This window comes from Pteronotus mesoamericanus, unplaced genomic scaffold (genome assembly GCF_021234165.1).
Source record: "Pteronotus mesoamericanus isolate MK-2021 breed Mesoamerican mustached bat unplaced genomic scaffold, CSHL_Meso_final contig_74, whole genome shotgun sequence".
Taxonomy (NCBI): Eukaryota; Metazoa; Chordata; class Mammalia; order Chiroptera; family Mormoopidae; genus Pteronotus; species Pteronotus mesoamericanus.
The window spans coordinates 16172358-16185025 of record NW_026555247.1 but is presented as its reverse complement, the minus strand read 5'-3'; the positions used below and the strand labels follow the sequence as shown (position 1 = coordinate 16185025).

The 12668-nt window shown below is 39.8% G+C and overlaps 1 protein-coding gene across 3 annotated transcripts in view; it reads right to left on the bottom strand.

The window, feature by feature from the left end:
- MAPRE2 (microtubule associated protein RP/EB family member 2) overlaps window positions 1-12668 on the bottom strand; it is a 141144-nt gene that overhangs the window by 52233 nt on the left and 76243 nt on the right. For all 3 annotated transcript variants that reach the window (XM_054583523.1, XM_054583520.1, XM_054583522.1), the window contains one exon: window positions 3013-3140. In XM_054583523.1, the coding sequence (XP_054439498.1) occupies window positions 3013-3133 (121 nt within the window). In that variant the 5' untranslated portion in view covers window positions 3134-3140. The remainder of the gene's footprint in view (window positions 1-3012; window positions 3141-12668) is intronic.

The window sequence follows — 12668 nt, the reverse complement described above, 5'->3', positions numbered from 1 at the left end:
GAGAAGGAAACAACCATACTGAACAAAAACAAAGAAATTCAGTTTAAACACATGAAGATATTTTGTGTATATTTTCTCATAGCATACTTCTGAAATATAGTTAGACATTTCAATTTAAAAAAAAACCCTACAAGTTGAAGAAAATACATTATTCAAGAAATTTGACTATTTCTAAGCATAATGAGGGTAAATCACTTAGGTCAACAATACTTGGTTTTGTTCTTATTCTAACAGCACTGTCCTAACTGCCTCAAATGTCTTCTAGAACAATGGAAGGTATAAATAAATAAAGTCATAAATAAATAACTAGAAAGATAGGATTTTCCTGCTAAATGCCATTGTTGACAACAAGACAAAAGTCACAAACTAAATTATGAATAAGGAAACTGTGCCAGCTAGGATTTTTGGATAATTTAACTACAGTTTTAGTGGTTTGGGTTTTCTCAAAAATGCACTGCTGGCTCTTGGCAGCGGCACAAAGCCCTAGGGGTGTTTGTTATGATGCAGATTTTGGGCTTCACACCAGGAGATACTGACTTAGAAGGTCAAGGATCTTAAGAATCTGCATTTTCAAGAAGCTCTTCAGGAGGTTAGACATGCATACCATCCAGTTTATACTTTGAAGAAACTATTACCTAAAATAAATAGATTAACATTTTTTCCCCCCAGCGAAAAACATGTTTCAGAGCAGAAAGGTATCTTTGAATCTAAACTGTATTCTTCTGAACTTTTGGTAGCCAGTCATTTATCCCAGTGGAAATTCCCTATTTAGGTAGTTATCAAAACTGTTTCTACAGGTTTCACGAAGCCACACCTGACAGCAGGGTAGCTATGAACGGTTGCAAAATGCACGCCAATGCTTAATTTAAGGTAACCGCACAAATGTGGTTTAAGAATCCTTCACAAATGCCGCTTAAAATTTTGGTGAATATGGCTTAAGAAATATGAAACATCTGCAAAGAAATTATGCATATTTACTCATAAAATTTTATATATCTAAAAAAACCTCTGGTTTGCTTTCATTTGCTAGCAAAAACTCTCCAAGCGTATTGCATAGGAAGCTCCTCATGGATTCTTTTAACATTTAAGAACCATGACTGGGAATTTTCTCTATGACTCTCTTCCTTATCCTCTTCCGCCCCATGTCTCTTTTTCTTGATAATCAACCCCATTCCCCTTATCCACATGTACATACACCCATTTTATGGGAAAGTTTACATTAATTACAATAAAAAGTGGTGTGTGCTATTAACAAAGGGATTGCTAATAACGGAGAAACTTGTTTTTATTTTTTTTGTGGGGGGGGGGAAGCAAATAAAAAATAAAATATTAGAGAGCTCCAGAATGCACAGCAAGAATAGCAAAGTAAAAATCTGATCAAGTGGCAATTTGAAGTTGAGTAAGATACAGCAGGGGTTATTTGACAGTAACTGCTGGAGCCATTTCATTAGGCCAACAATATGCACCTGCTACATCATTGTAGCCTAAGTCAGCTTTCCTCTAGCTTGTCCTGAAGGGCAAGAAACCGGTTCGTTAGCACCCACTTTTGACCTGACAAACCACAGGACTTCATGTTTGAGGCCTGGGCACAGAGAGATGGGTGAGGCAATGCCTACATTCTAGCTAACCTCACTGTCTGCCTGATGGGAAAAATGATCATGAGAGAAGAGGTGTCAACGGCACTGGAATTAGTTCTTTAGTCTCTTCTGATCAAATACAGACCTGCACAGGAAGAATGTATTCACTGGTGGGCACTGCCCTTAGGCACATCTGGGGGTTTTCCAAAATTTCTAAATCGACTGCACTCCTGAAATTTTTTTACACACAGTCCACTGGGAAAGACAGCAAAATAGTCTACAGTACTGCACCAGATGAACCTGATAACTCCTTTGTATCTATTATGTTTCATGGAATTTCAAGTGAATACATTTCAATAATATATTCTATTTTCTAATATCATTTTCACGTCAGAGCCAGAGAGGAAATCTCTTTCCTGTTAGTTCACAAGGAGAAAATACTTGTTTCCATAGAAAGACTTTATTTCTTTAATAAATACACAAATCTATGAGTGAATTACTTTACTAGTGGCATGGTTTTATAACATGCCCCTACTTTATCAGTGAAGTCGAATCTTTTTGTTGTTTAAACAAATATAACTCAATATACATTCCCTACAGACCTACTTAGTATACAAGGCATGATGCTACCGCAGGCGTTCAAAAAAATAAAACTCAAGTACAATCCTGTGCTCAAGGCCTCTTGGTGCCTTCAGGGGAGTAGGTGTTAGAGCTTCTAACACAGTGCAGCAAGAGTTATGCCAGAAGGGCAGGCCCAGTGTTTCAGAACCCTGGACCCCTTCGGAACTCAGGAACCCTTCACAGAGCGAGGGCAACTGAGTCAGACTTTTAAGTGGGAATGGGAGGGATTTTACCATAAATTAAAGCAACAGGAAAGACCTCAGCAAAGAGAGCATGGAAAAAGCTAGGGGATGCAAAAGGGAAGGCGTCTTCAGGGAACAAAGAGTCCTTTGTGGGGCTGAGACACAAGGGAGAGAGATGTGGACAATGAAATTGAGGAGATGGGTTGCAGATAGAACAGAGAGGACTTTATCGACCATGTAAAAGAGTTTGAATTTTATCCTGTGAGAAGGACAACGTGGAGCCCTGAAGGCTTTCAAGGATGAGAGTTGCAAGACCCAATCTGTATTTTAGCAAGACCAGTGTGCTGGCTGACAGGGGATGACAGAGAAGAGGCTGCAAGACCATTAGAGGTATTACAGAGCTCAGGTGAGACTATTCAAATTGTGCATTAAGCTGGCTCTATGCTCTTAGAGGTTCTTGAAGATTTCCCCCACAAACATTCTTTAGTTATCCTGAGTTTCCCCCGTTAGTTATATATTGATACCGACATATATTTTTCCTATCCCAGATATATCATCTGTGGTTCCTAAAATCACATTTCACATGATACACAGTAAACATTTAGGTAAATACTGAAAAGGTAACATCTTACCTGAACAAAGCTGTTCCACTTTTGTGTAGTTTAAAGATACTATATCGTTAACCCATGCAATGATGTCATGTCTGCTCATAGTCTCTTGGGTTATCGAGGTAGAATACACGTTGACCGCCATTCCCCAACTAGAAACAAACAAACAAACAAGTTTATTTGCCTATGAGGAAAAAATTAACTCAGAAACACAGACACCTACTCAAGGTGGAGGTCCCAGGCAGAACTCTAAGGGATGTAAACGTCCTACTTTGGCTAAAGCCTTTCCTTTCTCTTTCGCACTATTCTATACATTTGCTATGATACTAACTTTCATATATTGTTCATACAGCATCATTTTACATCTCCCTCAACTGGATTCAAATGTTCTGCAGTTTCTGAGATTCCTAATTTATTCTTATTGGAGTCTCATCACAAGTCTATGGGTGGTATTAAAAAGGTATGAGGTCTATAACAGTACACACTAGACTAATCTTTTAGCTTTGAACATTATTTCATAGTACTTTCACTACTTACCAACGGCCACCTGCTCATCTAAAAACACTGTCATTCTTGCCTCCTCCCTTTCCTTCACCACCACATCCAGTCCCCCAGCAAATCCTGCTGCCTCTACCTTCAAAGTAGGAGCCACACTCCCACCAACCCTCATCCGGCATTTTGTAATGGCCTCTTCGTGCACTCCCAGCTTGCGCCCTTGCCCCCACCGCCGGGTCTTATCACAACAGGCAGAGTGGCCCTACTGGCATAACCGGATCTTTCTCTCTATAGTTCAAAACCCTCCAATGGCTGCTCATCTAACACAGCAGAATCCAAAGTTCTCGACATGCTTGATAAGGACTTATATATTCTATTCCTGATATCCTCTACTACCCTCTCCCCAACTCCACTCTATGAATGTATCAAACCATATATACACACTGTGTGTGTATGTGTGCTTTTATTTCAGCAATTCTCTGATACATGCGAAAGGAGAGAGAACAGAACAACAAATAAGGTGTGTCTACTTCTTGGCTTCAACACTTACCAATACTTTGCCAATCTCATTTCATTTATACTTCTATAAACATTCCCTGCCCCTACCCCTCCATCCCCCAAGCCAGATTATTTTGAAGTAAATGCCAAGCGTCACATTGTTTGACCTGTATTTCAGCATGTCTCTAAAAGATAAGGACATTTAAAAAACTAAACCATAGTAGTATTATCACACCTAAAAATAAAAACAATTTCTTATCATCAAATATCTGTTATGTCTTATAATTTTGTTTGAATCTGGATTCAAATAAGGTTCATATACTGTGATTCTTTGACATGCACTTTATGTTTCTTCTCCATCTAATATTTCCCTTGCAATTTTCTTTTCTTTCTTTTTTTATTGCTGTGGAAGGAACTGGGTTGGTTGTCTTGTACAGTTTCCACAATTTGGGTTTTGCTCACTGCATCCCATTGGTGTGCAGTGATTTAACATATTCCTCTGTCCCTTGAATTCTTTTTATTCTTTTTACTATTTAAAAAAAATTTAAATATAGTTGGTAATGCAGTATTATGTCAGTTATATTAGTTTTAGGTATACAATACAGAGATTTGACATTTTTATACCTTACAATGTGACCCTGTCCCTTGTATTTTATACACTGCTAATTCGATCTAAAGGCTTGGTCTGATTCAGGTTCTAACTGAGGGAGTAGGGTGGAAAGACCACTCCATGCCGTGTTTGAACTTCTATCATTGACTCGTTCTGTGATTTGTTAGCCACTGGTGGCATTTGCCTAGACCCAACAATTCTCTAGAGACTTCAACGTGTTATTTTATTAATTATTCTTGATTTATTATTAAGAGAAATTTCCCCCCGAGGTACCAATCATATAAGGCAGATAAGATGCCTGACTCTTTCCTTTTATTTACCAGTTTTCAAAATAAAGAGGTAGTTCCCTTATATTTTCCAAACATTACAAATGGGGTTTTATTTTTGAAGTGTAATTATAAACTCATGGATTTAAACATATTTGATATGCTTCAGTCCACTGCAGTTTATGTCTTTATTGATATAAGCTTGCAGAGGGCTTACTCAGGATGGCTTCTGAGTTCTTTTGGCAAGGTCCTGGAAGCTTTCGATAACTTCTGTGCTTTCTGGTATGACAAAGTATTCCAGGCTCAACTTGTACATTTCCTGCCTTAGACCTAAAACCAGTCACTTCTCTAAAGGCTCATTATTCCTTTTTGTGGCAAATGTTATTTAGAGATAATATTTTTAAGCATGACTACATATGACAGAAAAATCTATACAGCTTTATGGGTTTACATATTTATGAAACAGTTGTGTTTGGAGTTCTAATTAACTCTAAAGAAAGCAATAAAAATCTGCTTTTTACTTAAAGTGCTAAATGAAGACTTAATTTATAAATAAACAGAAAAATAAATAAATATCTACCCATCCATTCATCCATCCATCCTTAAAAGCTCCCTCATCTCTAAATGCTTTTCCCCTGAAGATCTGGAAATACTCACAGCCCTGCCCCTCAGATAATGCAACCATAACTACTGCTTCCCTACATTATCAAAGGCTGTTTATTTGTTGGTTAGTAAACTTCCACTGTTTTCTTCAGTCTAACATTGACTAAACAAAGCCACTGACTTTTACTACCCATTCAAATTTGTAATGAACTGTGTAAATTATAAAACCTTAAATAATTCAAAATTTAAAATATTTGGGACATTTGATGTAACTGTAATACACTGGCATAAGCTTTGGCAGTGGATATCCTTTTCTAATGGGTTCTTCAGTCAGTGCTGAAACGCGTTTGCATTACCAGGGGACTCACTGATGGAGGAGGAGGCCCTGAGGCCCAGAATTGTGCTAGATGGCAACAAACCGAACTGGGCTGGAATTTTTTGCTTCGGGTGAGTAAAAACAAAACCTTACACAATGCAGGAGAGAGACAACCTGATCTGTGTTTTAGAATGTTAAGGCATCTACCAGTGAGAAAAACTGTTCTCTGGTTACCTAACAGAGAGATGTACGAAAAGGACAGGTAGAAGAGTTAGGCTATCTTTTAAAAAATCCGTTAGAACAAGGAAGCAAGTCATTTGCTGCAGGTTCTGTCCATGAATCACATTCTTCTCAAGGTATTCACTGATAGTGTTCACTTAAGGACAACAATCCTTCCATATCTAAATAGATTTTCAGTTCACAAAGACAAGTAAAGAAAGCACTATCTGCCTTCAAGGGGGTTGTTAAGATGGACAATGAAATAACATCTGATTTTTGCTTTAGAAAAACCCCAGTAAGTTTTTACTGCATAATAGTTACTGGGCTCACCGCTCTAGCCTCTGGTGTCCCCCTCTGACCAGCACAGCTGCAGCCCTCGGACCTGCAGGAAGGGCAACCGTGTCCTAACAGGCCAGCGGCAAGACAAGGATAGAGGACGGACCAAGAGTAAGGGTGAAACAGGAATATTTTCTAAAATAAAACAACACATTAAATAGATTTTCATAACTACTTCCAATTAATAGCAATGGAATCAAGATAGTTAATTTCTAATTACCATCTATGTTGATTAGAATATCCTTATAATCTATCTTCCTCCTCCAAGCTTTGCCAATATACTTCTAAAGTCACTTCACTTTGCACTTGTCTCCTGCACCCTCTGTTAGTTCCCGGTCCAAATGGGTAATGCCTTTGGATTCTGCGTGAGACTTCTGGGTCCAGATTCCCTCTCCGCAGAAGAGGAAGTGCTCTTCCTCACCTCCAGGAAGCCAGGTGAGCCAGAGTGGAAAAAGAATTCCATTTCTGCTCTGCCACCCAATCTTTTCTCAGTTCCTCCAGCTCCCCCTTTTTCTACAGGTGTGACTCCAATACATTCAAACCTAAGTTTTCCAGGTGACTAAACAGTTCACAGAAGAAAATCTGTATCTACCTAATAATAATAAACTCAGGGCTGATGACAAGAGTACTTAATGATCTTAGCTCTTCTGTGGACACCCTCCAAAATCCCAACGTTTCGCATTATAATTTATTGGGTGCCAATCTATCTTAGAGCATAAGGGTGTAAATGCCTCCCCCTCTTTATTCTTCAGAAATATTGTGTGATAAATAGCAAGGAGTTTCTCTATCGCTTTACAACTAAAGTGATTCCGTGCTCCCATTTTGAGCCTTGAAGGAATCCTGTGAGGGAAGCAGGGAAGGAATTACATTCCTTCCTGACAAATGTGGATTGCTAGTGCTATGGAAGGTAAGAATCAAAATGATTTAAAATATCAAATTTTTAATTGAGTAATTTACAAAAATTCAGTTAAGAAAAATTAACATTTAAGAAAAGATAAAGTAATATCAAATGTTACAGAATAAAGAGCCAATGTAGCATGCAGGGTTTGTTCTCTCATTTGGGTCTTCTGCATATTTTTTACACAAAAACAACAGTTTATTCTTAGGTGAACTTGCCATCTGGTCTCTGTGACATTAGCATTTCTCTCTGTGCCATTCTTCCAAAAAAAGTCAAAGCACTGTCCTACAATTTGAGGCTTTCAGTCAGATTCTTAACCAGATCACTACAAGTTCAAAACCTTGTAAGTACAGTAGTATTGACAGTAATAGATAAGGAAGGGACTATTTCCTAGCATTATAGTCTATGGGTCACTATAGTTTGAAATGGCATTTAAATTTTATTTTTAAATGAGTTTGTATCCATTGCTCCTACTTGAAAATAAAACAATAATCACAGTATATTTACACACTGGTTTTGTGAATGTTTGAATGCCTCTCTGAAAAGCTGGCAACATACATATTTTTTGTGAACATAAGAACCAAAAGACCTTCATACCTCCGCAGGCAAAGTCACTGTTTAGGCATGTCTGTGGATAGTGACCATTGACCCATGTGACTTCAGAAAAAGAACAACCTCAGCCTGAGGGCCAGTGTGTTGAATTTGCCCTGTCCTCAGCATCTGCTGGTGGTGGTGGTGAGGCTAGAGGTATGGCAAGTTTATGCTTTGCAGCAGTTACTCAGCCATGCCGCTGTTGGCCTACTGCAAGAAAAGGAACTTCATGTGGCTAAGTGAGACCTGAGTTAACCTACTGAGCAAAGCCCAGATAAAGACTTGGCAAGCCCCAAACCGTGGAAACCAAACTACGAATTCTACCACCTTACCAGTCATGGGCCCCTGCACCAATTAATTACAAAATAATCTACAATTTTGTCCAAGAACAGATTTTGCAAGGTTTGTGAATTATTCCAGAAGAATGTCTCTTCAAAACCTGACAAATATATAAAATATCCTAGATAGCATTATGTGCAGCCATTAAACGAAGTTATTTCTTATATAATTCCTTTTGTCTCTCTGCCCCACCCTAGCCCTTACAAATAGATCACAGCCATGCTTGTGGGGTATGTGTGCGTGTGTGTGAGGTGGGAGGAGGCCACTTTTCCTCATTTCCTCCCTTCACACTTTGATCGCTTCTTTTGGAGGAAAATGCAGCATTTTTTCCAGCAAGGCTCACGATCGGCCAGGTGTCCCAGGATCCTGGCTTTGGTCTTGTTCTGGGTGTGTGGATGTAAGGAGAGGGATCTGAGAAATTAATTTTGGGAATGAGGCATGTGGAACCTATTTTGATTTTGATTTTTTTTTTTCACAACTAACATCTGACTTTGCCAGGCTTCCCAAGTTTAGTCGCAACCATCTGCAGAAGAACAGCCCTCCGTAAGGGGTTGTCTACTGTCTGTAAGGAAGCTCCACTTGGCTTAGATTTACCACAAACGTATTTGCAAGCAGAACCTTTAAAAGCCCTTCCTGACTTGAGTTACCTTCCTTCTGTCACTCCCTAAAGGAATCTATAGGCAATTGGAAATTTCACCTTCAATATAAACCAGGAACTTGCAACCTTTTTCATCCCATGGCATACATAAACTAATTACTAAAATTCTGCAGTGCATCAAAAATCTTATGTTTTTGCCAATCTGACAAAAAAATAAGTATAACTTTGATTCATTCATACCAGACAGCTAGTCTGTTGGGTGTTGTCTTTTTTTTTTTTTTTTAATATGACAATCTAAGGAAAAAGAGGTCAATGGCCCTGACTAAATAGTCAGGTATTGCATGTTTTAAAAATATTTGCAGCACACTGGCTGAAAATAGCTGATATAAAATATTCTGAAAATTCCACCTATTCCATGCCAACATACTCCATTCACACATCTTACACTGACAACTCATACCTATACCTGAAGGGCTGACTGTCGTCTCTTGTAAAAATTTCTGTTTTCAACATGTTCCCCCATCACTGGGAAAAATAATCCACCTTTCACCCAGTTTCACGTGAATGAATACAAAGAACTGAAAAAGAGGTACAAATAATAATGGTATTTTTCTTTCACCTAAAAGCTTACTTCTTGAACTTGGGCACATAAGGATTCCTGTAACCCTTATAATAACCTATAAGCCAAATTGTTTCTTGAGTAATGTTTAAAAATACCACTGCTTCATAGGAAGCCATGTCCTGCTGACAGGCGCTACAGGTCCTTTTAAAGTGTTTCCAAAGCCACCTTTCTCTACCAATCACTGAATTTACACTGGTCCAGGTTAAGACCTCACCTTTAATTCCTATCTCACAGGGTGACCTTTGGTTCATGTTTTTAGGATTCTCACGGTTGGCCAGAGACCGTGGTATGCTACATACCAGGGAGATACATTATTTAAAACACAATCATAACCACAGCTTTTAGTCAGAATTTTGCCATTCTAACAGAAATAGCCATGTTGCAAACACTTGTAAGTAATAACAAATATGATAAAGTGTTTAAAAAGAGATTTAGCCAATCAATGATATAGTATTTCCTTCTTTGACAAGGGACATCTTTCTAAAATAACCTGGGAATATTTTGAAGAAAAAAAATTACATTTATACCTACAGATCAAATGCTGAGCCAAAGAAAGAAATCTATAAAATTGTTCTCAAAGACCACACCTGCACTAGAATATATGTCATCAACCCGGGGGTGGGCGTGTGGAGGAGAGGTTCAGTCCCACAGCAGACATTCCCTTAAATGTGCTAAATTTTCCTCTGAAAAGCCTTGTAACAACACAAATAGATTCTGCCTGAATGCCTCCTTCCTAACAAAAGGCTGATGTGAAACCTCCTGTGGTTGTCCCCAGTAATGAACTGGGCATCCATAGGGAGTGCTGTGTCAGTGTGTCCCTTGAACCAGAAACTTCCTTGCTTTTCAGCTGTGCATAATTCATTCTCTACATTCAATACTGCGAGGCGTAGGATTTAAACATTTCACCAAGGAAAGAATATCTCCAGATAATTCGCGATTCATCACTTTCTCTTTATCAGTGACCTGAAATGTGGGGGCAGGGAGGCTGTTGGTTTGAGGAGGGACATCAGGATGGAGCAAAGTGGGAGTCAAAGAGGGTATCTCAGAAAGACAAATCATGACAAGATGAAATCTCCCTGGAGAGAGATTATAAAAACTGAATTGAGTTTCACTTAAAATGGGGTGCTAAGGCTTCCACTGAACTTGTGGGAACACTGATGCATGCATGGACTCTATGGCTGGTGGCTGGTGTAGGAATTTAAGAAGTCATTTCTTGTCTTCAGGCAGTAACAACACACTTGGGCCGCCCAGGGCAGACGTGCATCTGTTTTCTGTTTACAGGGCCCCATGACTCTGTTATGGGATTAGACAGACAATGCAAGGCAACTCCCCTCGGCACAGCCCTCCCAGGAGAAGCTGCCACAGCCAGGGGACAGGTCTCTTAGGGAAGCAGAGGTCCGAGTGCAGAGCTGACTTCATACAAGGACATCGGAGAAACACCAGTACATGCTCACAGTTATAAAAGACATTTCATTAGAGCACAGATATTGAAATAATGCTATTTTTTACTCAAAATTAGGCTATTCACAATTTAGGTCTAGTAAGAAAACCAATGTAAAGAACTTTAATACTAAGCCGCATAGAGGAACACTGGATAAAACATGAGTAGCATGAGTTTTACCAGAGGGCAGAGTTGCCTGCTCTTTATTCCAGGCTGTTCTAGGCAGCCTACCATTGCCACAATCCCTGTGCTCTTCGTTATCATTCGCTGCTTAATGATGATGCTTTTATTATGGCACGACGTTCCACTTCAGTCTGACAGTCAGAAGTCCTAACCCCAGTAAATAACTGCCACCTCCCCAAGAGAATGAACAGAAAAATAATACTCTTTTTGAGGGTGACCATCTGTTTTGTCATTAACTATTACTCTCTCAAATGGAGAGATGAAACTCTTCCTTGCCATATGCCCAAGTATGCCAAGTACGAATTTCTTTTTTTAAAAAATGGAGTATGATTAAAACACACAGATTTCTCCAACTGCCTGCAAAAGGAGATTTCCATAACCAGCCTTGAAACTCTACCCCCCGTTTTCATAGCTTTGACACTATCTGTGGCAACCCATAAGACACTACTCAGTAAGTGGCTTAACTTCCCTATCCAGTTGTAAGTAAATGCAACTCCAAACAACATGCAAAGGTTTTGGTTTTTTAAAACTCAGAAGTAACAATTCAATAGCTATGGCCCTGAAATGGCTTGGAAACTTGGCACTTATCCAAGGAATGAAGAAATTTTGGAATTCTAAAAAAGTCCTCTGTGGCATTCATAACGTTCACTGATGTGAATGAAAGTCAGCTGCACGTAATAGAAGAGTAAAAGGCTAGGCCATAAACACAAACACACACAAAACAGGCATACGTTTCTTCATCTGGTAAGAAATGCAGCAGATTATAGCTGATTATATTTGCCTAAATGTCCATCTGTTTCAAACAGTGGGTGGCTTGGTATCCATGCTCTGAAAATAATTCCAGTGACCCAGGGCTCATTCCCATGCCACAGGGCTTGGCTGATCTCCTCGGGCACCAACTTGGCTCCCAGGACATCCACTCCTTCTTGACCATATGCCTTCTGTTTACTTTCCCAGCCCCACTTGGCCCTGTTCCCTCTCACCCTGACCTTAGCTCTCTCCCATGACCCCGAGTCATTTCCAGTCAGGCCCTGAGCCTCCCCCGACCTCCACCATGACCCCGTGTCAATCTCTCAGGGCATGAGCGGTGCTGGCACCATGCGGAGTGCTCACGCTCAGTAGTCAGTCCACCAGGCATAAAACTGTTGCATAAACAGAGCAGGAGCGTGGCAGTGGAATGAACGTGCCACCACTAGGCCACATTGTACGGTGGGCAAATTTTGGTGAGAGTGCTCCCCAACTCCTGGTTCTGGGCTATTTTGTGCTCTTGATAGTACTGGTTCATCCTCAGGTACTTAGCATCTTCAGTTGTGTACCTTTTCTAAACCTCCTTACTATAAAAAAACAAAAGAAGGATGATGTGTCAAGGTTAATCTTTAGTTCCCGGCACTTGGGACCAGTGGCTGCATCTCATGCTTCCGGTTGGGCTCATATGTCAACTCCTCCACAAGCGCTCCCCGCCCACCCACTGACGTGGTCTCCTCCAGTTACTCCCACATCATTGTGGGCGGTACTAATGCAATCTGTAATTATCTTCTTTCTTTATCATCTGTCTACTGCCTCCTGCCCCCGTAACATAAGCCCTATGAAGGCAGGTACTTTATAGAACATATTTTGTTTACTGCCATATCTTCTGTATCTAGAGCAGTGCCTGGCACCTGAGTG